The sequence below is a fragment of the Rhincodon typus genome, chromosome 7 (genome assembly GCF_021869965.1).
Source record: "Rhincodon typus isolate 14 chromosome 7, sRhiTyp1.1, whole genome shotgun sequence".
Classification (NCBI taxonomy): Eukaryota; Metazoa; Chordata; class Chondrichthyes; order Orectolobiformes; family Rhincodontidae; genus Rhincodon; species Rhincodon typus.
The window spans coordinates 12,508,887-12,535,900 of NC_063338.1; the positions used below are offsets into that span (position 1 = coordinate 12,508,887).

General features: G+C 43.9%; 1 protein-coding gene across 1 annotated transcript; it reads left to right on the plus strand.

The window, feature by feature from the left end:
- Positions 1-27,014, plus strand: LOC109929170 (putative methyltransferase DDB_G0268948). Its single transcript, XM_020528965.2, has 7 exons — positions 1-200; positions 5,831-5,991; positions 8,246-8,459; positions 12,649-12,749; positions 20,280-20,417; positions 24,625-24,773; positions 26,532-27,014. The coding sequence occupies exons 1-6, from the start codon at positions 90-92 to the stop codon at positions 24,713-24,715; spliced, it is 816 nt and encodes a 271-aa protein (XP_020384554.1). The 5' UTR covers positions 1-89; the 3' UTR covers positions 24,716-24,773; positions 26,532-27,014.

Consider the following 27,014-nt stretch of genomic DNA (forward strand, 5'->3'; position numbering starts at 1 on the left):
TGTTTAATCCTGCTGCGTGTTAAAATATTAACGGGAGTCGGGGAGAGGCACCTTCGCCGGCGGTTATTGACCGCACGAGCTGCGCCAAGATGGCGTCGCGACTGTTTGAAGAGCGGGAACACGCCGCCCTGTACCAGAGATACCGGCTCTCCTCGCCCTTCCAAATCCGCAACCTCATCCTCGACTACTTGCAGAGAAAGGTGAGAGTGTGGAGGAATAAGGCGGAGCAGGTTCCCCCGGCACATGAGCAGGTCAACCCGAAGATGGCAGCAGCTCGACCTGTATCAGCAAATAAGGTTTTTTTTTTGTTTTGGCTGCCGCCGTCCCGGATCCGTCAGTGAGTCCGAACCCACTGGGTTTGTTTGAATGGGGTGTATTTCCCACTTTTTTTTGTGCTGATAAAAGCTGATGTGGTAACTGAAACCTTCTGAAAACCGCCTTGTTTTCCTCTTTCTGAAGGTCGAGTGGATCCATAAAAGGCCCATTCCCGTCATCCAGCTGCCCATGAGAGACCATTCCTTATGAGGTTAGCCGGCCGTAAACGACACACAAATCTCCAGAACTGTGTTGAAAGGGAAACAAAAAATGAGTCCGTCTTCAAACTCAGCTGGATAAGCCCCAACGCCCCCTTTTAAAGAAGTAGGCTCACTACGAGTAGGGGAACACGGGCAAAAGTTTGCTGGAACAGCTCAGCAGGTCTGGCAGCATCTGTGAAACAGAGAGAGAGAGAAAAATATCATCAAGGAGTTAAACGTTTCGGGTCCCGTGGCCCTTCCCGTTTCTGAGGCCCTGATTTCTTTTGCTCTCTCTGCTTTACAGATGCTGCCAGACCTGCTGAGCTTTTCCGGCAAACTTCTGCTCCTGTTCCCGATTTACGGCACTCGCAGTTCTTGCAAGGAATTTGTCAAAGCGTTACCGTTCAACCGTCAATATCGTTCACAACTAGGGTTTAGGATGCAAGCAAGAGGGGACTGGGGTTGGGGTTTTTTTTTGGGGTGGTGGTCGTGGTGGTGATGGTCTAAAGAGAGAGCTGGCATGAACACAACGAGTGAAATGGCCTCCTTCTGTGCGAGAACCCACTCCACTATTCCAGGGTTTTGTGCATAGGTTTTGCAAAACCAATGTCGCTCGTTTCGACGATGTGAGGCCCGCGTTTATGTAATTACGTGTTGGAAATAGGGACTAAAGCTTTTTTTTTTGTACGAGTTGAATGTGACAGTGGGGCGGTCAGTTTCAGGGCTGCACAAGGGATAAGCAGGTTGTGTGAGAGGGTCAGTTAATGAACCAGTCCATGCAGTCTGATCTGAGTAAAACGTCTCTCCTTCTCAAGCAGCAGCCTGCAGAGTGAAAAAAGAGTTCTCTTGACCCAAAACCTGAAATGTGATTATTCGAACGTCACAGAACTCCTACCAGCATCAAGACTGCTGCTAATCTAACTCCTGGATTTTCGTTACATCTCACTGATCAATTGCCCATTCTCACCCCACGCAATGTCTTAATTGCCCTGGTTGGCACCGTGGTTCAGGGATTCGCATTGCTGACTCACCGCCAAGGACCCAGGTTTGATTCCAGCCTCAAGTGACTGCCCATGTGGAGTTTGCATATTCTCCCTGTGTCTGCGTGGGTTTCCTCCCACAGTCCAAAGATGTGCAGGTTAGGTGGATTGGCCATGCTAAATTGTCCTTAGTTTTCAGGAATGTGCAGGCTAGGTGAGTTGGCCATGGCCAGTGTCCCGGAGGTAGGGTCGGTGACTGGGTGGGATGCTCTTCAGAGCGTTGGTGCAGACTTGATGGGCTGAATGGCCTTTTTCTGCACTGTAGGGATTCTATAATTTTGGACAGGTCTGAAACATGAAGGGGTCCCTGGCTCCATCTACTGGCACCTCAAGCATGGCCAGAGGCAGGGTTTAGATAACCCAGAAACCTGAAGAGGAAAGTCTGTGGAGCGGACTCACAATTTGGATAAAATCATGCAGTTTGTGTCAGGATTTTAACAATGTGAATGGAATATTTCAGATCAAGGTCACATTGATAAAAAGAATAGTAAACCATGAAAATCAAAGGTGCTGTATCTGAATGGATGAAACATTCCTAACAAGGTTGAATTAAGGACATGTACAGAGATAGGGTTTAATAGAATCGTCATTATGGAGATATGGTTGGAGGATGACCAACTCTGGAAATCAAATATCTTGGGTTACAGGTACTTGATTTTCAGAGAAGGATGTGAGATAATGATAAACATTGGGATAGAGGCATAAAAGAGAAAGGGTTGTACTTGAAAACATAAGAAGTGAAAAAAAATTTCAATGTGAAAGATCACCAAAAGGGGGAATGAGCTGCCAGAGGAAGTGATGGAGGCTGGTACAATTACAGCATTTAAAAGGCATCTGGATGGGTGCATGAATAGGAAGGGTTTAGAGGGATATGGGCCAACAGCTGGCAAATGGTACTAGATTAACTTAAGATATCTAATCGGCATGGATGAGTTGGACTGAAGAGCCTGTTTCTGTGCTGTACATCTCTACGACTCTGACTAAAAAAATTAGAGATGGAGGTGATGGTGTAGTGGTCTTGTTACTAGTCAAGAGAATGTTCTGGGGCAAAAACAGAACTCGCTGGAGAAACTCAGCATCCATGGTGAGAAAAACGGAGTTAACATTTCAAGTCCAGAAAATCAGCATGTCGAGTCATTATGGGTGGAGTTAAGAAATAGTGAAGGGGAGCAGACACTGGTGGAAGTAATCATCGTGTTGAGTTTTTTTTTGCCTTTATTTATTCATAGGATGATGGCATCGCTGGTCAGGCAGCATTTATTGCCCATCCCTATATGGCCAGAGGGCAGTTAAACGTCAACTACATTGCTGTGTGTCTGCAGTCACATATACCCCAGACCAGGTAAGGATGGCAGTTTCTTCCCCCCAAAGGACATTAGTAAACCAGATGGGTTTTTCCTGACAATCCACAATGGATTCATAGTCATCATTAGACTCTTAATTCCAGATTTTTATTGAATTCAAATTCTGCCATGTTGGAATTCGAACCCAAGTCTCCAGAACATTATCTGCACCTCTGGGTTAATAGTCCAGCAATAATACCACGAGGCCATCGCCTCCCCCATAAGTTAGTAAATTCAAGAGGCATGCTAAATGGCTAATGCAATATTGTTGTCGATTTTAAACTTCATTTAAACTCTACCAACCAAGTTGGCAAAGGTAACTAGAGGACAAGTTCACAGACTGGATTTGAGGTAGCTTTCCAGAACAATATATTGAGGAGCCAACAGAAGGACAGGTTATTTTAAATCTAGCACTGTGTAATAAGTCAGGATTAATTAGAAATCTGATTATGAAGTGATCATCGTATGATAAAATTTGTATTAATTCTGACAGTGATCTGGCTAAGCCTAAAACCAGGGTCTTAAATTCTAACAAAGCCAATTGCAGAGGTTTGAGGAGTGAGTTGTCTGAGATGTGTTAAAAAGTTATATCAAAAGGTAGGATGGTAGAAAAGGAATGCCATAAGAAGGAAAATAATTTACAGTTCTCAATGAAAACACCTTCCATGAAGTGGATCAGGAGGTAAAACGTAAATACTTAGAGTAGTTAATGATTATGTTAGATGACCAGCAACAGTTTACAATGTTACGAGAAAAGAACAGTAAGCCTTTTGGTGAAGAATAATTTTAAACCACCAATAGGTGACTAAGAAAATTATAAAAAGAGAGAAATGGAAGTGATGGTGTAGTGATCTTATTTCTACACAAGAAATCCAGGTGATCTTCTGGGGCAAAAACAGAAATTGCTGGAGAAACTCCATGGATCTCGCAGCATCTGTGGAGAAAAAGCAGTTAACGTTTCAGGTCCGGTGACCTCTCTTCAGAATTGTTCTGAAGAAGGATCAGGAGACCTGAAACATTAACTTGGCTTGGTCTCCATGGATGCTGCCAGACCTGCTGGATTTCTCCAGCAATTTCTGTTTTGCTTCAGATCTTCAACATCCACAGTTCTTTGTTTTACCTGCATCTTCTAGGCACCAGCGTTTGAATTCCTTTGTGGCAGATAACTCAATTTGAATTCGGTAAGTATCTGGAATTAAATCTAATAATGACCAGGAAACCATTGTCATAAAAACCCATCTGGTTCACTGATGCACTTTAGGGAAGGAAATTTGTTGTTATTACCTTGTCCGGCTTTCATATGACTCCAGACCTAGAGCAATGTGGTTGACCCTTAACTGCCGTCTGAAATGGCCATTTGGTTGTATCCACTGATAAGTCTCAAAAATTGAATGGCATCGTGGGTCTACCTATAGCAGTGGTTCAAGAAGGCCTGTCACCACCACCTCCAGGGCAACTAGGAACAGATAATAAATGCTGGCCTAGCCTGTGATGCCCATTTCCATGAGAGAATTTTTACGAAGTAGAAAATGAGAGTAAAACAACATGAAACATGAAAGCAGATTGCAAGAGGCTTTACATGTAAAACAGAGAGAAAACAAATGTGGAATGGAATAGAAATACTCAACAGGCCTATCAGCATCAGTGCAGAGAGAAACAGGGTTGATGTCCTGTTGTGTGTAAATTACCACGAGCTACGTTTATTTCAGCCACTTATTAAGAAATCTCTCAGACGATCAAATACTGAAACTGAAATAACTCCAAAGGTTGGTAGCTCGTCACCAAGTCAACCTTTTCTTACACATGAACAGTCCTTGACTTTTGTACCGCCTTCGTCAGCTCTCAGAGTGAACAGAACCTCTGACACTCCTGTTTATATGTGTCAGCCGGGGCTCCCTGATTGGACTGGATTAACAGCCCCAATCAGGGAACTCATATTCTATGAAGTCCACTTGGCTGACCTTGTTACAATCACTGTAGAAACAGTTGTTTAAACTTTATTGCATTCAGCAAATAAAATAAGATCCCTCAAGTAAGCAAGTTAAGTCGCATAACCCGCTTGGCTGCTACCTGATTAATGGTAGAATTTAGCTGTGATTCCAACCAACAGTATCTGTCTTATTGTATGCACTCCTTGTGTGGCGTTATCCTCCAGAGTTCTGCTACTGAAGAATCCTGGAGTTGAATTCTTATAGTTTTTTCTGTCCTTCAAGTTCATGGTGTGACATTATTGATGATCCTTTAGATTATTTCATCCATGATATTGCGAGCATGCAGCTTGCCTTCTTACCAGAACTAGCTTCCTTGTTACATTTGGCATTGACTGTCTGAAGACACAGCTTTGCTGCGATTAACTCATAGAGTCATAGAGTTGGGCAGCATGGAAACAGACCATTTGGTCCAACTGGTTCATGCTGATCAGATATCCTAGATAAATCTAGTCCCATTTGTGATTATTTGGCCCATATTCCCTTTAAACCCTTTCTATTCATGTACTCATCCAGATGCCTTTTAAATATTGTAATTATACCAGCCTCCACCACTTCCTCTGGCAGCCCATTCCATACACGCAGCACCCTCTGTGTGAAAAAGTTGCTCCTTAGATCACTTTTATATTTTTCCCTTCTCACCTTAAATCTATGTCCTCTAGTTTTGGACTCCCCCCTACCCTGGGGAAAAGTCTTTGATAATTCACTCTATCCATGCTCCTCATGATTTTATAAACCTCTGTAAAGTCCCCCATAAACCTCTGACACTCCGGGGAAAATAGTTGCCGTCTGTTCAGCCTCTTCCGATAGCTCAAACCCTCCAATCATACATTGTGTGACTATCATAACTGGACGTGGAATTACTAAGCACAGAGATTCTCAGGTGGAATGGGGATGGTAGTCAGGAGGTGTGTGTTTAATGAAAAATATTGTCCCCTTTTCAGAAGGGCAAGCCATTCACCCTCGCAGTGGATATTGGATGCGGCTCAGGCCAAAGCACCAGGGGATTGGCTTCTTACTTTGACAGAGTGGTTGGGATTGATGTGAGTGAAGCTCAGATTGAAGAGGCCAAGAAGGTAGATGGACCTGATAATGTCTCTTACAGGTAATTAATGGACACAATATATCCCTCCAATCGGAGCTCCATTGATGGCAGTGGCAGAGTGCGCCAGGGTGATACCAAATTATATAGAGCTAAACAGCCCCAGGCGTAGAGCCATTGACTCGTACGGCATGGAAACAGACCCTTCAGTCCAACCAGTCCATGCCGAACATAATCTCAAACTAAACTAGTCCCACCTGCCTGTGCTTGGCATGTATCCCTCCGAATATTTTTTATTCATGTACTTATCCATATGTCTGTTAAATGTCTTAAGTGCACCCGCATCCGCTACTTCCTGTGGACGCTCGTTCCACGTGTGGACCACTTGGTGTTTGAAAAAAAAAATTGCCCCTCATGTCTTTAAGTCTTTCTCCTCTTGCCTTAAATATATGGCCCCTGGTCTTGAAATCCCTCACCTTAGGGAAGACACCTGCCATTCACCTTATCTATACCCCTCACGTTTTTATAAACCTCTATAAGGTCAGCCCTCAACCTCCCATGCTCCAGGGGAAAAAAAAGTCCCAGCCTATCCAGCCTCCTTATGACTCAAACCCTCCATTCCCGGCAACATCCTGGTAAATCTCTTCTGAATTCGTTCTCATCCATCGCCCCTGCCCTCTCTGGTCACATCCAGTCTCAGTCCCCAAAGGCCAATTGCAGACATTAATCCTTCACATCCTGTCTCTGTCAAAACCAGACATTCCTGCACTTCAAATTCCTTTCTTCGATACCAATCCTTCCCTAACCAACACACCAAGCACTCCCACTTCTACCACCTTGTCCGGTCGCAACAGGATGGAACATCCGGGTTCATTGCCTTTCTGCTAGAATTCAGTCATTGGCTCCCAAACTGGGGTCAGCACACTGCAGAGATCTGGCAGGGGGTGGCTCAATGTGAAATGGGAGGCATGGGGTCCAGGAGAGTGCCTCACCCCGCAAGGAGAGCTTATAGAGACAAACTGTACAATGGGAAGCAGAAACACCCATCTCATTATCATCTGTAAATAAATATCTGTGCTCATCAAAGTAACTTTCAAACCCTCTTTCAATGCAGCACTTTCACATTGTGGGAATTGAATTGTTTTATTATTGAGATCGGGTGAGGGAGGCAGGGCAGGAGGATGTTGTCACAAATGCACCAGTTGGAGAACCACTGCATTGCATTGCAGGATAGTCAAGACCAAACAATGAAATGGAAATATTAAAGAGAGAATTTCATTCCAAGCTGAGCAGAAACATTCACGTGAAGTTCGCACTGTTTGTAATTTTCATAGCCTGCATAATAAAACAATCGGGTTGTGATACTCTGCCACTGTCTAGGTCAGGATGCTAAAGCTTTGTTGGGGGAGGGGTTTATTTGAGCCAAACTCATTTCACAACCGGTGATCTGGGTCATCTCCAGACACCCAGCTGTGATTATCTCCCCTGGCTTAACACTAACTAAATCCCCAGAAATAAGGGTCACCCCTCCAAAACATCTCTCTCATACTGTTCTGGCTTTCACCTCTTGCCCCAGTCATCATCAACTCTCTCCACTGAACTTAAAGTTCCTCAACCTGGAGGATGTTTCTTGACAATGAGAAAACTGAATGGTGTTTCACCCCTGGGAATATTTAAGAAACAATTTTGAGTTTACCAAAGGGGCAACTAGAAAGGGCACTGGTGGGGGTGAGCAGGCTGGATCAAAGGCAGGCTTGGGCCTTTCCTCCAAAATATGTCCTGGGTAGAACTGATCTTCGACCCGTGACCGGCTTCCAGTTGCCTTATCGCAATATTCCAATGGGCGACACCGTGGCTCAGTGGTTAGCACTGCTGCCTTAGAGCACCAGGGACCCAGATTTGATTCCACCCTTGGGCGACTGTCTGTGTGGAGTTTGAACATTCTCCCCGTGACTGCGTGGGTTTCCTCTGGGTGCTCTGGTTTCCTCCCACAGTCCAAAGATGTGCAGGTTAGATGGATTGGCCATGCTAAATTGCCCTATGGTGTCCAGGAATGTGTAGGCTAGGTGGATTGTCCTTGGGAACTGCAAAGTGACAGGGATGTGGTGGGAGGTTGGGTCTGGGTGGGATGCTGTTTGGAGGGTTGGTGTTGACTCGATGAGCTGAATGGCCTGCTTCCACACTGTAGAGACTCTATGATAATTTGTTCTCAATCAACAAACAATTCTTGCTCACTGGGGTACAAGATGTCCCTGAGATGTCCAAATAAACTCTATTGAAGGTGTTATACTCCTGCGTTTGTCGATTCACTCCACAGACAGGGTGTGGCAGAAGAACTGGAGTTCAAGGATGGTTCTGTCGACCTGCTAACAGCAGCAGCAGCTGCGCATTGGTTTGATTTGGAGAAGTTCATGAAGGAAGTTGACAGGGTTTTAAAACCCAAAGGCTGCCTGGCTCTGTATTGCTACCGAGTACCGTTTGAATTGCATTACAATGCCTGCTCTGAGCGTTTGACCCAGGTTGTGCAACAGGTAGGTAGCTGACTGGAGATAACTGAGCAACTGTAACAGAATAGGATCTGTCCATGTGTAACGTGTGGTTTAGATCATCTCTCCTTTCACTGCCCCAGTCCAAACCAATTGTACAAATGCTCAAGACTGACGTTATTCCAAGATGCATAAGACTGACGTTATTTTTGTAAAGGGGAGGATGATGTGTAGAAACAGTGATGTTGGGCACTGCCTCACTGTAATTGATTTTGGCAGACTTAGTGGGGAGACCTGTGCTCAGAGGGAGCCCTGATCAAACAATCACAGCTATTATAACTGCAATTCTCTGACTTGCAGATTTTTTGGAAGAGTAGGTTCCTCACTGAGGACCAGGCCCCCAGCATTCTGCTGCCACCTTTGATAAGAATGCTAACTCCTCTAGCAGAACAGGTCCTTGACCTACTCAGTCCTGGTGGCTGAACGTGATCAGCGCTGAGCTCAGCGTACCAGTTTGACCCACCACCACCACCCCCACCCCCCACCCCACCTCTGCTTTTCCTTTCAGTTCATAGAATCCCTTCAGGCAGAAAGATGCCATTCAGCCCATCGAGTCTGCTCTGACCCTCCAAACGCCATCCCACCCAGATCCAACGCCAACCCTATTCCTGTATTTCCTGTGGCTAATCCGCGTAGCCTGTACATCCCTTGGATACTATTGGCAATTTAGCATGGCAAATCCACCTAACCTGCACATCATTGGACTGTGGGAGGAAACCCACACAGACATGGGGAGAATGTGCAAACTCCACGCAGACAGTTGCCTGAGGGTGGAATTGAACCTGAGAAGCTGCAGTGCTAACCACTGTGCCACCATGCCACCAGTTAGTCAGTGGTTGCCAGTGTGGCCAGAAATGGAGTGCAATGTCAACAGAGTGTAAATGTGGGGAATTTGATGAGAAAAGGAAAGAGGTCCTGTGTTTTTTCTCCCCACACCAATACTTGTAGTGGTTCCTTTAATCCCGAGTCTGTAAATGTTTAAGCTCTGTTTGGGAATGCCCACAGTAAATCTCCCTGTCCTCCATCACCAACCACCACGGATGCCCATAAATCGCTAAGTTGTGATCACTTAAAGGCCTCTCACCGCCACAGGGCTTGTAAACCCAGCGATATCTGTACAGAAAGGAAGGACCAGCAGCGTGCTCTTCGACGTGATCAGCATGTCATGGCTGTAGACCCAGAGAAAGCAGACCGATGAAATCACGGGTTGTCAACTTTTGGGGTACAGTGTACAATTCTGGTTGCCCTTCTTCGGAAGAATGTTGTTAAACTCGAGGGTTGAGAAAAGATTTAAAAGGTTGTTGTCGGGACTGGAGATTTTGAGCTATAGGGGGAGACTGAATTGGCTGCGGCTTTCTTCCCTAAGCATTGTGCGCTGAGGGGTGACCTTATAGAGGTTTATAAAATCATGAGGGGCATGGATAGGGTGAATAGCCAAGATCTTTTTCCTAGGGTGGGAGATACCAAAACTAGAGGGTATAGGTTTAAGGTGAGAGGAGAAAGTTTAAAAAGGTCCTGAGAAGCAACTTTTTCGTGTAGAGGGTTATGTGCCTATGCAACGAGCTGCCAGAGGAAGTGCTGGAGTTGGGTACAATTACTCCATTTAAAAGATATCTGGGTGGGTATATGACTAGGCAGGGATTAGAGGGAAATAGGTCAAATGCTGGCAAATGAGACTAGGTCAGGTTGGAATGTCTGTTTAGTGCAAACGAGTTGGACCAAAGGGTCCATGTCTGTGCTGTATGACTCTATGAGCCACCTCCATGTTATTGAGGAACAGGTGAAGCAGATCTTTTCCCTGCTTTGTTTCCAGCTCTGAAAGCCAAATCACCTTTGATTCTGTCTGGACACCATTTTTTGATGGCTTATTCAGGTCAGGGCAATGCCAGCTAACGCTGATATCCGAGGTTCTGGGATGATTAATCTTGAGTAATTGATGAGAATGTAGGAATGAGGACAGTGTCAATGGGAGTGTGGTGATTGATGAAAGCTTTGATGTGAAAGCATTGCTTTTACAATGCAGAACGAGTCATTGGAGAATACGACACAGACACTGACGGGAATGTGTGAGGCGACTTTGGTTTAAGTAGCAGTACTCTAATTAGCACGTTGGTAATTGCAGTTGCTGTAGCCACAGTAATTGTCCTTCATTTGGTGAGGTTACACAAAAGGCAATGTAGCACTATCAGCTGTGGCATTGTAGAGATCAACCCACGTTAATGCCAGAGGAGCACCACCTGAACAAGCTGCAAAACCATGGCTGTGAAAATCCAGTGTACAAGTATCTGGAGCAAATGTAAAATCAGATATTAAATCAGTTCACCCAATCTTCCTACTACCAATCTATAACATTAGAGGTCTCCATTTCACATACATGGGTGGCATGGTGGCTCAATAGTTAGCACTGCTGCCTCACAGCACCAGGGACCTGGATTTGTTTCCACCCTTGGCAACTGTCTGTGTGGAGTTTGGACATTCTCCCTGTGTCTACGTGGGTTTCCTCCAGGTGTTGTAGTTTCCTCCCACAGTCCAAAGATGAGGATAGAGGGATATGGACCACGTATGGTGGATTAGCCATGCTGAATTGCCCATAGTGTCCAGGAATGTGGAGGCTAGGTGGGTTAGCCATGGGAAATGTAGGGTTATGGGAATGGGGTGGCTCTTGGTGGGATGCTCTCCGGAGGGTTGGTGTGGACTTGGTGGGTTAAATGGCCTGTTTCTGTACTGTAGGGATTCTATGATATACAATTCAGAATGTAAAACACTTATCACTGTAGATTGTAAGATTCCCATTCTTTCAAATGGATTTGAAATATAATTCACAATATGTATGATCTTAAAGTCAATTATCTGATGCCAATGATGATCAAGTTTCCTTTTTTAAAATTATTGTCAATCAGTTTTGTGTGCTGCAAAGATCTGTAAATTGGGTGCAGGTTCATAGTACCTTGAAGGTTGAGGGATGCCCTTGTGGAGGTTTATAAAATCATGAGGGGCATAGATAGGGTGAATAGTCAAGGTCATTTTTTCCCAGGGTAGGGGAATTCAAAACTAGGTTTAAGGTGAGAGGGGAAAGATTTGAACAGGACTTAAGGAGGAAGTTTTTCATGCAGAGGGTGATGCATGTATGGAATGAACTGCCAGAGGAAGTGGTGGAGGTTGGTACAGTTACAACATTTAAAAGGCATCTGGTTGGGTATATGAATAGGAAGGATTTAGAGGGATATGGGCCAAATACTGGCAAATGGAACTAGACTGATTTAGGATAGCTGGTCGGCATGGACAAGTTGGACCGAAGGATCTGTTTCTGTGCTGCATAACTGTATGACTCTACATGGAGCTGGCAGATTTGTACTGAATGGAGTACCATATGTGATTTGTACTGATTTATCTCATGTCTCTGCAGGATTTTCTGCTGTCATTTCCATTTAAATGGTGAGCACTGTTATGTGCAGCTAAAACCATGAGGTGACAATTCCATTTGTTATTGTGCGCCTGTGCGGTTGTAAATTCATGTCGCATTTATGCAGGTTCTGGGAACCTGTGGCCCATTCCCCCTGCACATTCCTTATTTGTTCTGTCAAACTGTGCACCGTTTTTCAGTTGTCTTAATCCGCAGTATTTTTAAACTACATGGTCGAGTTGGACTGAAGGGTATGTTTCTGTGCTATACATTTCTATGACACCATGATGCAATTGCATTTCTAAGTTTTATGTCGTTGGCAATCATTGCAACAATATTCTGTACATGCAAATCCAAAGCAGTGGTGCTAAAGCTGATCAGTACATGCCCCTTCGAACTATATCTCTATTCCTTTACCATCAATGTCAAAATCCTGGAACTCTGTCTGAAACAGCACAGTGTGTGTACCTCCACTGTAAAGACACCAGTAGTTCAAAATGACAGCTCACCACTACTTTCTCAAGGCTGATTAGGTACGGCAAATAAATGCTCCCCCATCCAGTGGCGCTTGCATCTAAGGAGCAAACGAAAACAAAACCTGGATATGTTCAGGTTCTTTGGCCACTGTTCTGTCATAGTGGGGGTGTGGGAGGAAGGTTGGTGCAATCTGGGGCGCACATCCTTGTAACCCATACGCACAATAATAACTACCAAGGAATGAATAACTAAATGATATAATGACCAATTTTCTCTTGTACTTCCTGTTCCCAGGCATTGAAGACCCTGGCTCCATATGAGAGTGAAAAAACTCGGATTGTTCGGACTGAATACAGGGAAATATTTGATACTATCACGTTCTCTGATAAAGAGAGGTGAGACCAGATTATACAGCAAACAAAAGTTCTGAAGAAAGGTCACTGGACCTGAAATGATAACACCGCTTTCTCTCCACAGATGTTACCAGGCCTGCTATTTCTCCACCAATGTCTGTTTTTACTTGTTTCAGATCACCAGCATCCACAGTTTGTTTTATATTCATGCAGCAGGCTATCTTAGATTTAAGTTTCAAGGAACAGTGATGAGGTGTTTGCTGAATGATCAAGCTTTACTGTTCATGTTCTGTGCTCTTATTCCAGAACCTATTCCCCCCACCCCCCAAGAGAGGAAATATTTAATATATATATTAAACAACCCCATCAAACCCCTCAATCTGCTTGGGTTATCAATTCACAACCTCCTTTAGCTGGAATAAATGTCCCCAGTGTGTACGCAGAGGTACCTGTGTGTTATTGCTCATACTGTCTCTGTCCACATACATCAAAAGAGACATTGTTTGATGTTCCAGGGCAGGTTTTATCCTCTGTCCCCAGTATCACATTCTCTGTGTGTTGCCCAGAAAGAGGATGTAGTCTTGGGTTTGATCTGTTAATGGAGATCACACCATACAATGTACAGGTATTGGACATGAAACCATTCCAGGAGATTTGACTTGTCAATTGACTAAAGGGATTGGAAAGGAATTTTCAGACATTTTCTGTCCTGTTGGCCTATAGATTTGTCTCTTTTTTTTTTTTTTTTTTTGTTCCCAGCTCTTTCAGTAAGCCCTGTGATTCCGGATGGATGAGAGGAGTGTCTTTACTGTCACACATCACAGAATTAGAATGATCCATCACAGCATTTATTCCAGGGTCTTTTTCTTTCTCATCAGCCTCATTCGTTTTTATTTTATTCACTCATGGGACGTGGGTGTCATTGGCTCATTTATTGCCTGTCCCTGCTTGCCCTTGAGAAGGTGGTAGTGAGCAGCCTCCTTTAACTGCTGCATTTCACCTGTTGTAGGTTGACCCACAATGCTGTTAGAGAGGGAATTCCAGGATTTTGACCCAGTGACAGTGAAGGAATGGTGATATATTTCCATGTCAGGATGGTGAGTGACTTGGAGGGCAACTTGCAGTTGGTGGTGTTCCCATGTATCCGCTGCCCTCGTCCTTCTAGATGGAAGTGGTTGTGGGTTTGGAAGGTGCTATCTGATCATCTTTGGTGAATTTCTGCAGTACATCCTGTAGATAGTACACACTGCTGCTAATGAGTGTCAGTGGTGGAGGGCACGGATGCTTATGGATGTGGTGCCAATCAAACAGACTGCTTTTTCCTGGATGGTGTGGGGCTTCATGAGTGTTGGTGGAGCTGTACTCATCCAGGCAAAGTGGGGAGTATTTCATCACACTTGTTGATGCTGGACAGATTTTGGGGAGTCAGGTGGTGAGTTACTCAGTGCAATATTCCTAACCTCTGATGTGCTCCTGTAGTCACTGTGTTTACATGGTGAGTCCAATTCAGTTTCTGGTCAAATTTCATTTAAGGGACAAAGTCATAGCCGATACCTCATAAAGATATCAGGATGTCAATGACAAAAGGAAGGTAGAGGTTAAAACTGCCAAGAATGAGGAGTCTCTGTGCAGAGAGTGAGGATGGGAAGGAAATTTTGGAGAAATCTCAGGATTGGGACAGTAGGCAGGGAATGAAGATCTTTATTGGTGAGGTTGAAGGATTGGCACCAGCAGAGCTGCTTAGTGGAGGAGAAGGTTTCAGAGGAACTGTGTGACAGGCCAAGCTGAGAATTGGTGATAAAGGCCATGTGTCTGGGTGGCGGAGGTGATGAAGGCTCTCGCTAGGCAGGGAACCTGCAGTTAGGAGAAAGAACCAGATTTCAGTCAACAAGAGGCCGAGGCAAGAACCTTGTGCATAAGTGAATGGACAATCCAAAGGGAAATGCAGAATGGGTGTATTAATCGATCCAGTGGCATAAATCCAGCAACAGGATAGTGTGAGAGGGCTCAACAGGATGAGGTGAGTTGGTAAGATTAGCCATCTGCTGGGAGAAAGGTCATTTAAAGGGGCACCTGTTACTGTTTCAGAAAACATATCTCTCTCTGCCCTTTAGAATTCTACAGTCATTCTCTATTTAAGTAATGTTCTAAGTATTCATTCTTCCTGCCAAAGAAACCAGCTTCCCATTTTGCCATGTTATACTCCATCTGCTAAGTTTTGACACCTCACTCAACATCTGCATGCAAATTCAGATGTCACAGCTTACATATCTCCCTATGTTTATTTAAGCTGTGAGTTCAGCCACCATTCCTTTGCTCCCCTTTTCAAAGTCAATCATAGAAACTGTCAAACGTTGAGGTCTCAGCACAAACCTTTGCAGGACTCCACTCGATCAGACTGTCAATCAGACAAAGATCAATTTATGTGTATTCTTTGTTTTTTTTTGGTCATCCAGCTGATCTTCTGAACAACCTGATGTGTTACACCCTACTCCATGAGCTTCTTTTTCACCGCGATAACCTTCGAAGTGGCATCTTATCAAATGCCTTCTGGAAATCTAAATACAATACGTCCACCGGCTCCCCTTTATCTACAGCACGTGTTACTCGTCCAAAGAAGTTTAATAAATTGATTAAGCATACTTTCCTTTGACAAAATAATGCTGACTCTTCCTAATTACGTTGAGTTTTTCCAAAGTGTCTGGCTACTACTTTGTTAATGATCAATTCGAAACCCCACTGACACATGTTAAGCTAATGGGCCTGTTGATTTCTGTTTTCTGCCTTCTTCACTTTTTAAAAAATGAAAGAGCATCACCTTTCAGCCTTCTCCCATTTTGATTGAGCCCCTTATTAATGTCCCCATATTAATGTGCTCAGCTTAGCCATCCAGCCCATGATGTTGGAGGTTCTTATGGCCGTGTTGGCCCTACATTTAGAGGCCAGGGTTACCATGATCTGTTTGAATCTCCCCCACCCCTCCATCCCCAGCTTCCAGTCATTTCCTATTCGCTGTGGGGGGCTGTCCTGCTATAAGCAATTACCCCTTATCATAGTGACCGTTCTCTCAGATACCCAGTACAATGAAGACCATTTCCAGGCTTGAGTTGCCTGCTTTTTGCAGGACTGCGCAGACGGCCTGTGATAAGTGCTGAGACTTATTAACCAAACCCAATTCTCCCCATTTGAGTGACTGTGGCCCACGCCCGGACTGACTTGGCAGGACGGCCTTGATTGATCAGGACACATCCCCTCTTCATCCACTCCCAAACCATCACCACCATCCCAGACTGATATCTCCACAGCACCCTGACACTCTCCTGCCTGTCATCACTGGTCTGCTTGAACTTGACCTTCAGGACTGACCATGGCCTGTTCCACATGCTGCAAGGAATTGGATCACTGGACTCTCATAGGGCTGTGTGTGCCTGACTGGCTACAACCAGACCCCGAACTGGACTTTGAGGTCCTTGACTGACGGTCGGCCTGAGTGACTTTATTCCTTATTCCTTCCACTGTGTGTTCATGTTGACGTTCACACCGCCATTTGCTTGGAGCCATGTGCTGCAGGTCTTCTGTAAGCAGTTGGCACAGGCTGCAGCTCTGATGTTGACATGGCACAGTGCAGTTCAGTGACATGGCCACCCCATAAGAGGTTGACTGTACAGATTTCCCTTCATCACAAGCCGTCTGCCTCTCCTTCTGGGCTCAGGAGCAAGCTACAGCTTAGACACTGGCAGCTTGTAACTGAATGCTGAGGATTCCTTGCACTGAAAATACTAGTAGTCTTTGAATCAGTGCTAGAGTGCCTGAGCATGAAGAACACAAACTAAGAGGCACAAGATGTGTCTGTCCATGTTAGTGCAGAAATATTCTGTGTAGGTGCATAAAATGTGCATCTGTCCCAGCACAATGTTACCTTGTGGAAGTATGCAAGTCCATCAGCTCCAAAGTAAAGTGTTGAAGGGCTGAAGTGGTGTCTACATTGGACTGAGAGCAGGACTCATGGTTTGGTGAGTTGGGTGGTTTGTCAGTGCTGCTTTGCATGGGTGAAGTGTTGAGGAGGCTAGTAGTGACCGTGGAATATACAGGCACATTCTGCGGAAGAAACAGCTGTACGTTGGCCAGGTCACAGCCGTGGGCGACACAGTGCTCCCAATTTGTATATTCTCACGTTAAACAGAGCAGGTGGGCAGCACAGTGGCTCACTGGTTAGCACTGTTGCCTCACAGTGCCAGGACCTGGGTTCGATTCCACTTTTGGCTGGCTGACTGTGTGTATAGTTTGCACATTCTCCCCATGTCTGTGTGGGTTTCCTCTGTATGCTGTCGTTTCATCTCTCAATCCAAAGATATGCAGGTTGGGTAGATTGGCCATGCTAAATTGCCCTCAGTATCTAGATATATTCAGGCTAGATGGAATAGCTGTGGGAGCGCAAAGTTATGGGGAATTAGGTGGGATGCTCCTCAGAGGGTGGGTGCAGACTTGGTGAGCTGAATGGCTTCTTTCCACATTGTGCTGTCTAATTTCTCAGTGGAGAAGCAGAGAATGGAAGGTGGAAAGTAAGTCAGGCAAGTTGTTGCTTCAAGAGGTTGCAAATGCATGGAAATAAGGTTGACCCACTGAAGGGTGAAATTCAGAAGTCTCCGTTTACAGCTTGAGGGGAAAATTGAGAAAAGCTTTTCTCAAAGTTGAGGATCTGCTTTTTTTTTTGCATTCTCCCCCTATTTTGCCACCATATCTGCCATTAATCTCACCACAGCAAAGAGGGGAAATCTCACCCTCTGTCTTAACAAAGATCTGGATTTGTGATTTAAAATCCAGCATGTAGACTGTAGAATTAGTTTAAATTATAGATCTCAAAGTTTAATTTTTAGGTGATTTTAAAAAGCAGCAGGATGATTTTCTGTATGTTATTGGTTTGTTCAAATTGGGGTTTGATTGTTAGCACCACACAGCAGGAGTTTAAAACAGCACTTCCAGATCTGTGACAGCAGAGGGCAGACTGGACCATGGTACTCAAACCTGTCGAGTCACCCACTATATTAACTCAACACATGGTCCAATGGGTTGATTGGTTCATATATTTAATCAACAAAGGGCCAAGGTTTCTGAAGATATCTATCTTGAATATGGACTGGATGCAGTCATGGTGGGAGTGGCAGTATTTTGGACATTTAAATTCTCTCTTCACTACTTTCATTCTGCCACCAGACCTTTCTCTGTGAGGAATTGACTCTCACAGAGTCGGAAATCAGGGCAACAAAGTTGAGTTGTATCCACGCCTAGAAAATACCATTTCAAAACAGGAAGTACAGTTAATTCCTCGGCAAACTGAAGGAGGCTGCTGAAAGGAAGTTGATAAGACTGGGCTAATAAATGGCATTTGGGATTCCGGGCTGGCAAATGAGGGAGGTGATGGATTTTGCTTAAGTTAATAATTGTAATAATACTATGAATGGAAGTAGGGTCAGTGCTTTGGATTTATTTGTTTTTAAGGATGTTGATGTCACTAGCTGAGCTAGCATTTTTCACCCATTCATAATCCTTCTTGAGAAGGTGGGGGTGAGCCGCCATCTTGAACCGCTGCTGTCTGTGTGTTGTAAGTTGACCTACAATGCCCTTAAAATGGGAGTTCCAGGACTTTGACCCAGTGATGCTGAAGGAATGGTGATACATTTGCAAGTCAGGATGGTGAGAGGCTTGGAGGGGAATTTGAAATTGATTGCGTTCCCATATAGCTGCTGTCCTTGTTCTTCCAGAGGGGAGCAGTCATAGGCTTAGAAGGTGCTGTCTAAGGAGGCTTGGTTAGTTGCTGCAGTTGGTACAAACAGTTGCTACTAAGCATCAGTGGTGATGGGAGTGAATGTTGACAGTGGTGGATAGGGTGCCTCCTTCGTCCTGGATGGTGTCAAGCTTCTTGAGTGTTGTTGGACCTGCACGCATTCAGGCAAGTGGGGAGTATCCACCACACTCCTGACTTGTGCCTTGTAGATGATGGATAGGCTCTGGGGAGTCAAGAGTCATTTCAGAGTTCCTGGCCTCTGACCTGCTCTTGTAGACATAGTGCTTACATGGCTGCTCCAGTGAAGCTAGAAGGAGCATTGGAATTTAAGCTTAGGATGTTATACGTAACAGCTCAGGTTGGTAAGGCCAGAAAAGAAAGGGATAGAACTGTTTTACCTTGAGAGCTAAGAAATGTAACGCAAATGATAACTTCCTCCAGTTTTGTTGATAGTTTAATGAGCTGAAGGGTTGGATTTTCACAGAGACCCTATTTCTGACATCTAGTTTTTTGCTGGAGTGGGGGGGAAGGAACTGATGCAGCTCACACAGGAGACAATCCCAAACATAGCAGAGCCATTTGAATGCAGTGCTGTGTTTGAACAGACACCATTTTAGCTCTTGCAAGCGTCTTCATGCACAATGTGGGAGCCACGAAATTCATGGAATCAATGTAAATATTCTTGAAAGGCAGGTTAGGTTTATATAAATCTAATGGTCCCTAAAATTTTAAATGCTTTGCTGCTTAAACTTACAAAAAACAGGCTGTAGTTGTCAGTGAGAGTTAAAATAAAAGCTGTCTATTGGACTGCTTTGATTGACAGGCATGGTTTGGAAAAGCAATTGGGCATTTTTAATAGAACTAATAGTTGAATCTTTCCAAACAGCTAGCATTATGCCATTATGAATGCTTGGCTGAGTTACAAAAGTTAGTTATCTAAGCAGAGGTTTTTGAGATCACAGATTAATTGACAATTTAAAGATACTATTAAAGCCTAGCTGCATAGAAGTTTGTTTTTGTAAAAGGGGATTTAAAAACTTTGTGAATGAGCTTAATGATTGTACACTACACTGTGGGATAAAAAAATCCAATGAAATCTGTGCTAGATTTTTATAAGTGTTTTTTAATTCCATTGGCTCTTGACATCTGTCATCTGGTGGACGACGGGTAAGTGGCTATAGGGACGACATGAGGGGCTGTGGGGGCTTGATGAGTTGGCATGTAGTGTATGCAGGACCACGCCAGGGAGGAGTAAGGATGATTTAGCGTTGAGTTGGCACGCAGGGTATGAATAGCCATGAGGCAATGTGCTGGTGGGGAGGGTTGGGAGGTGAAAGGGTTTTGTGTGAGGGTAGGGGTGGGAGGGACCCAAAGGACCTAAATCATTTGAAAGGTCTCAGAGCAGCAAGGCAATGTATAAAATGTGATGTCCATGTTCTTGTGAGTCATGATATACAGGCTTTATTAAACCTAACTAATTACAAGGCTCATGCTGCCGAAATATTATGAACTCAGTGGGCCCAATGCTATCCCAATCATAGCTCCTGGAAGTGAAGCTTACTCATTCTGTGGTACTTTTTACCAGAGTGAGTCCAGCTAGTCAGGAAATTTACTGACTTAAGCTACCGACCTCATTAATCGCGTACACCAGCCCTAACGCGCAGACTGTCTCTCTCTCTCTCCCCCCGCCTCACTGCACCCTCTCTTCAGAAGTGCCGCCCAGCCTGCTGAGCATTATCTGCACTTTCTGTTTTCACATTTAAAAAGGATTTCTTTTTGTTTTCCAGGGTCAATAACATTCAATTCAAGCAGTCAGTGCCAATCTTGTGGATCAAAGGCTTCATCGAATCCTTATCTTACTACCAAGCATTTCAGAAGAAGGATCCAGAAGTGGCTAAAGCCACTCTCGAAAGAATGGAGCGAGAGTAAGGGTAATCGTGGAATTGGGAATTTAATTGAGCAGCTTGAATGATCAAGTAGATCAGGATTTGGGCACAGTAAGACCAATGGGGCAACTCCGTGAATGTTGGGAACAACAATCTCCATCCTGTCACACCTCTCTGGGATAGTGCACTGGAAATCAAGCTCCACTGTTCTCGGAGTCGTCACAGAAGTTAAGGATTTGTAAAAGTGTACAAAATTCCCCAATGTCTCCTAGACACAGCTTAATAGAAAACATGGAACCAGGTTTCTGTACTTAAAAATTTAGTACAAGTAAATAGATTCCAGCTACAGGTAAACAGTTATGAACTGTCGGCATATAACTACTAATTCAAACTTATACATTCCCCCTTACACACAGACAAATATAGGCAGGGGAACAATAAAACGCAGGTTAAGAATGGAAGGAAATCTGGGACACCAGTTGGTGATCTTTGTTCATAGAACCTGTTGCGATGATTCTCCTGTTGATCAAAATGTTGCTTCTTAGTCATCCTTTTTCCAGTTACTTTCACTGGTTTGCAAAAGACGCAGGGTGCCTGTTCACTAATGAAAGGTCTCTGCCTTACTGACTAAAATTTACAGCTTACAGCAACTGCTGAAGGAAAGATAAACTGGCTTTCTTCAGACTTAAAGTGGCTTTTTTTTAAATTTCAAAAATATACTTAAATTCATAAAATATCTTTGTATGTATGCATTGACACAAAAGCAGTTTGGTTCTGCACAGTTGCATATCAAGTAAACACAAAACGTTGCAGTTGACTATACACAAAACCAAAGACCTCTCTTACACATAGAATACTAATATTTACGTATTTGACACATTAGGATATTCCAATAACTGAATGGACCTCCATTTACTTTCAGCAGGAAGATCTCAGACCGTGGTCTTTGCCCACTGCCCCTTGGTCCCATTGCCTGATATGATAGGACATCCAGGTGTGTTAGCTTTGTGTGTCTTCGGAAGGCAGTGGAAGTCTCCAAGGTGAGAAGTATGCAGGAGGAGAGTGCAAAGGATACTCTGAAGGTCTGGATCAAAAGTCTTGATCAGTCTGTTGAGTTGACCGGTGTGTTCTTTGGTCAGATTGGCAGGTAGTTGTCTGTAGTGTTCCTGGTTGTTCAGTTGTTGGTAAGCTTCTTTGCAGTAGTCTGTTCTATTCTGTGTGACGATGGCTCCTCCTTTGTCTGCTGATTTGATGATGGTGTTGCAATTGGTCTTGAGAGCATGGTTGGCATTGCATTGTGCCTGGGTGACATTCTGCGCTATCTTGTGAGCATGGTTGATGGATCTTCGACAACCAGTTCTTCATCCGGACCCATGGAACAGCCATGGGGACTAAATTTGCATCCCGATATACCAACATTTTCTTGTACAAGTTCAAGCAAGACCTCTTTACTGTGCAGGATTTGTGACCAACGCTATACACCAGATACATTGACAACATTTTCTTCCTTTGGACTCATGACGAGGAATCACTGAAATGACTACATAGCAATATCAACAAGTTTCATCCCACTGTTCGAATTACCATGGACCACTCTTAAGAATCAGTCTCTTTCTTGGACAGGCATCTCCATCAAGGACGGAGACTTCAGTACCTCTCGCGCAAACCCACAGATAACCTCACCTCTCTAGCTTCCACCCTAAACATATTCAAGAAGCTATCCCCTATGGACAAGTCCTGTGCATACACAGGATCTGCTTAGATGAGAAGGAATGCGATGGACACCTAAAGATTTTGAGGCATACCCTCCTAAACATGGGATACGATGCTGAACTCGTCGATCGCCAGTTACGATGTGCCTCAATGTCCTCCTCAGCAGATAGACACCGGATACGACTGATAGAGTACCCTTCATTGTCTAGTACTTCCCCAGAGCGAAGAGAGTACACCACGTTCTTCACAGCCTACAAACATGACGACAAGTATCTTGCCAAGATCATTCCTACGTCTCCACTTCTCGCCTTCAAACAACCACTAAACTTTAAACAGACCATCGTTCGCAGCAAACTACCCAGCCTACAGGACAACATCGACCACAATACCACACAAGCCTGCCATTGCAACTTCTGCAAGACCTGTCCGATTATCAAAACTGATATTACCATCACACGTGGGAACACCACCCACCACAAACATGGCAGATACTCGTGTGTCTCAGCCAATGTTGTTTATCTCGTAGATATCATAGAATCCCTACAGTGTAGAAACAGGCCCGTCGGCCCAACAAGTCAACACCAACCCTCTGAAGACCATCTCATCCTTTCCCTGTAACCCTCCGTTTCTAGTGGCTAACACACCTAATCTACACATCCCTGAATACATTGGGCAATTTAGCATGGCCAATTCACCTAGCCTGCACATGTTTGAACTGTGGGAGAAAACCAGGGCATCTGGCTAAAACCCACACAGACATGTGCAAACTAAACACAGTTACCTGAGGGTGGAATCAATCCTTGGTCCCTGGCACTGTGAGGCAGCGGTGCTAACCACTGAGCCACTGTGCTGCCCAGGCATGGTATATTGGTGAGACCATGCAAACACTATGACAACGGATGAATGGACATCGCACAACAATCGCCAGACAGGAATGTTCCCTCCCAGTTGGGAAACACTTTAGCAGTCGAGGACATTCAGCCTCCAATCTTCAGTTATCTCAAAGGCCACTTTGAGATAAGAATGCAGAATTGCTGTGCAGAAACTGATAGCCAAGTACCCATGAAGATGACCTCAACCATGTTTTCTGGTTCATGTTGCGCTACATACGACCCCACCACACTGTTCTATACCTGTAAAATCTTCCTCACTGTTCTGTTTTGTCACCATCACCTGGATAAATTGTTATGATCTCTCTACCTTAATTAGTTTATACAGTTTTGGATTACTTATTACTTTGGTTAGACCCTTGGCGTGCGACTCTTATACCTATTTATGTTATTCCAGTCATTTAGTTTGTCTCTACACCAATTAACTACAAAAAATTAAAAATAATCTCTCTGCCTCGTTGAGTTGCATTATAGGTCATCCTTTCATTTGTTATTCAGCTGTTAACACTTTTTACTCTCACTGTCTAATGCTCTTGGTAACTTGCAGAGACTTAGTATCTGAAACTCCATTCACACAAGTTGTATGACCTTTTGATCTCTCTGCCTATAAATTCTGTGTCTCACTGCCCTCTCTCACTTCACCTGATAAAAGGGCTGCATCCTGAAAGTTTGTGATTTCAAATAAACCTGTTGGACTGTAACCTGATGTCGTGTGACTTCTGACTTCTGCACAAACAGTGTTCACAGTGAAAGTGTTATATTACTTACTTTCGTACCATGCAGCAATCCTTGCAATCTCTGGTTTTAAAATAGGTCTTTTCTCATTTCAGTCCTGATTTTTAAAAAAAAAACACATCAAAAGAAAAGAAATGGTCTTTACATTCCTGATCTTAATATGATTTAACAATTGAGGAAGAAACAGGGGAATGGAAAATGAGTGCAATCAGGTACATTAAGAGTGTGAACAAACAAGAACACAAAAGATCGCAGCAAGGTTATACCACAAAGTGCATGAAGCTTGCTCCACCGTTCAATACGATTAAGGTTTGACTTCCCTCCCTCCTCCCTGTATCCCTCAATTCCCATGGCAATCAAAAATCTGCGAATCACAGCCTTAAAAATAATACAGAGTATCCAAAAGCCTTTAGGATAGAGAATTCCAACAATTCCCTTCCCTTTGAGTGAAGAAATTTCTCCTCCTCTCAGTCTTGAATGATATCTCCTTAGTCCTGAGATTATGTGCCCCAGTTCCAGGTTCCCCAACAAGGGGAAGGAAACGATGTCTCAGTATCCAGCCCTGACTAGACCCATCGTCACCTTCAGTGCATCAATAAGGTTACCTCATTCTTCTAAACTGCAACAAATATAGTCTTGATTCACTCAGTCTCTCATCGTAGGGTGACCTTTTCACCTCAGGGACCAATTAATCTACCCCCTCAAGCCCACGATATTCTTCCCTAGAGATGGGGGTGAATTTTGCAACCGTTGTCAAGCTGCAGGCCTTGCTGTGCTTTAATAAAGATGTGGAACGTTATCAGTTTCTCAGTATGTTCCAGTCCATATTACATTAGACAACCAAATGTATTTTCCAGACATTTCAATACAGTGGGCATGAAACTCATGACATTTTTATTTCTTTTTAGTGTTTTGCAGACTATGGGAGTTTCTTCCAGGGAGACTATGTTGGAAGTGAAGTGGACTGCTTTCTGCCTACTGGCAAGCAAACCTGAGTGATATCTGCAACAATGTTTCTCGGACCAATTGCATCAAGAGATAATTTCACCTGCCTTAAGTAAGACATTAAATCTGGGTTTCACAATGGGGGCGTTTGTGGTTAGTGGTTTGTACATAGTTGTGACACATTGGATGGGGGAGTATTCAACTTCAGCAGTAGCACAGGGCAGTATGCAATTGAGAGCCTGATAGAAATCCTACTCATTCTCCTATTCATTTGAGGGTTGATTACTCTTGCAGGAGTTAGGGTTTGAGTTCACACGCACATTCCCTGTTTATGAAACATAATTGAGGGACTCCTCATTTCTGCCCAGGACCGTAAGAAACTACAGAGTAGTGAATACAGGCCAGTCAATCATGCAAACCAGCCTTCCATCCATTGACTCCATCTATACTTCCTGCTGCCTCGGTAAGCAACCAATATAATCAAAGACCCCTCCCAATGCGGTTATAATCTCTTCCAACCTCTTCCATCAGGGAGAAGATACAAAGGCTTAACCACATGTACCAACAGAGTCAAGAACAGCTTTTTCCTGTCTATTGTTAGACTTCCAAACTGAGTTCTCAAATTTTAAATTTAACATTGATCTCATTCTTTGTGCATCTTCTCTGCAGCCATAACATTGTTTTCCTTGCTCTGCTTTATTACCCTAATACGCTTTGTATGGTATGATCTGCTTGTACTGCATGCAAAACAAAACTTATCACTGTACCTAGGTACATGTGACAATAATAAATCAAACCAAATCAAATCATTACTCAGGCAAGACCTTTGTGAAGAGTTAGGATTCTATTGTATAGTTAGACAATTTCTCATTGCAATTTCTCATAGCTCACTTTGTATAAACCTGCCAGAATCACAGTGGAGATTTATATCAGATCAAAACAGGAATCCTGACAAAGGGTTTTGGCCTGAAACTTTGACTTCCCTGCTCCTCTGATGCTTTCTGACCTGCTGTGCTTTTCCAGCTTCCCACCAACAGACCCAGAATTGGAGGGAACCCACTTCCCCAGAGCCACCCCTCATCCTCCCCGATTCTCCCACTGTTAAACCCTTTGCTGAATCACCTAAATACTGTCTCTCCTGCCAACACACTGGCATGGGAGGTTGGTGCCACTCATGATTTGTGTGCCAGTTGTTGCTGCCCCTCACTTGCTGCCGCATTCTCCTCCGTGTCCCACCTCATGACGTCACCAATGCCCAGATTCCCATTGTCTGGTTCCTTGGCTCTTTCAGGGAGTGAGGGTGGAGGTGAGGCAGCAGGCAGCTTGAGGGGTTGGCAGTAGGCCAGTGATTGCAGGCTTCCATAACATTGTTCTTTGATGTCAGCATCAATCCTGCGACTGAGTGAGGGAGGTGATCATGTCTGGGTGGATTGCATAATTCAGAGAAATGACTGCACTGTCCTGATATGGGAATGTTTTTTCTGTGCATTCAGATACAGACCTGTGAAAACAAGCTTTAAATTCATCAAGTGGATACAGAGTCCACTTGTTTATCTGTATATACGTTTAATTTACAATGCAACACAGAATTTGGGAATGTTGGATGCTTCAGGAACCAATTGATCTCCTAGAACTCAAAATGTCCTTTTCCGTAGTTATGGTAGAATTTTATGGTCTTTTAGATTTTTAGGTAAATTAAAGCATAGGCAGACACCTTGACATCTTTCTGTTTTCATTCATACCATCACAGTGACATTAAAATGCAAGATGTCGATTGAGTTGTGAAAAATCATAGCTTCTGTGATAAATTGCAAATCACTTCAAAATGACTCCAGTGTGAAAGAGTTCCTTGCCCTTTTTTTTGGTACAGTTACCACCTGGATTTGTGTAACAGCGATTAATTGTGAGTTTTGAACTGCATCAAGTCTGGTTGAAGACAGCCATATTGTCAGGAGCCCAGGAAGAACTTTGAGGCACACCACTAAAGAGAGTTCTTGGCCATGGGAGGCAAAAAGGAAGGAATCGGAAATCATCTGTCCTATCAAGAGATCAGGCAATCTGCAAGTGCTATAACTCCAGAACTAGTGAGGAATAAGTAACCTCCCTCTCTCCTCCTGAGCTCTTCTGTACAGGAAAATATTGATTATTTGACTATAGAAGCCATTGAATCTACTCAATCTGCCTTCAAGTGTCAGCTATTTCAATTCAGAATGAGAAATTTCAAGAGGAAACAGACCTGCATCATTTATAGAGATTGATCTTACCTTCATCATTGTAATTACCTTTCAACTTTACCTCCTGTTAATCTTTATAAATGTATTTTTAGTTAATAGCCTTATCACTTTTACTTGAA

Coding starts and splice junctions, on each gene's coding strand:
- LOC109929170 (XM_020528965.2), top strand. CDS start 90: ATGGCGTCGCGACTGTTTGAAGAGCGGGAACACGCCGCCCTGTACCAG. Junction 201..5,830: donor TCGACTACTTGCAGAGAAAG/GTGAGAGTGTGG, acceptor TCCCCTTTTCAG/AAGGGCAAGCCATTCACCCT. Junction 5,992..8,245: donor CCTGATAATGTCTCTTACAG/GTAATTAATGGA, acceptor TTCACTCCACAG/ACAGGGTGTGGCAGAAGAAC.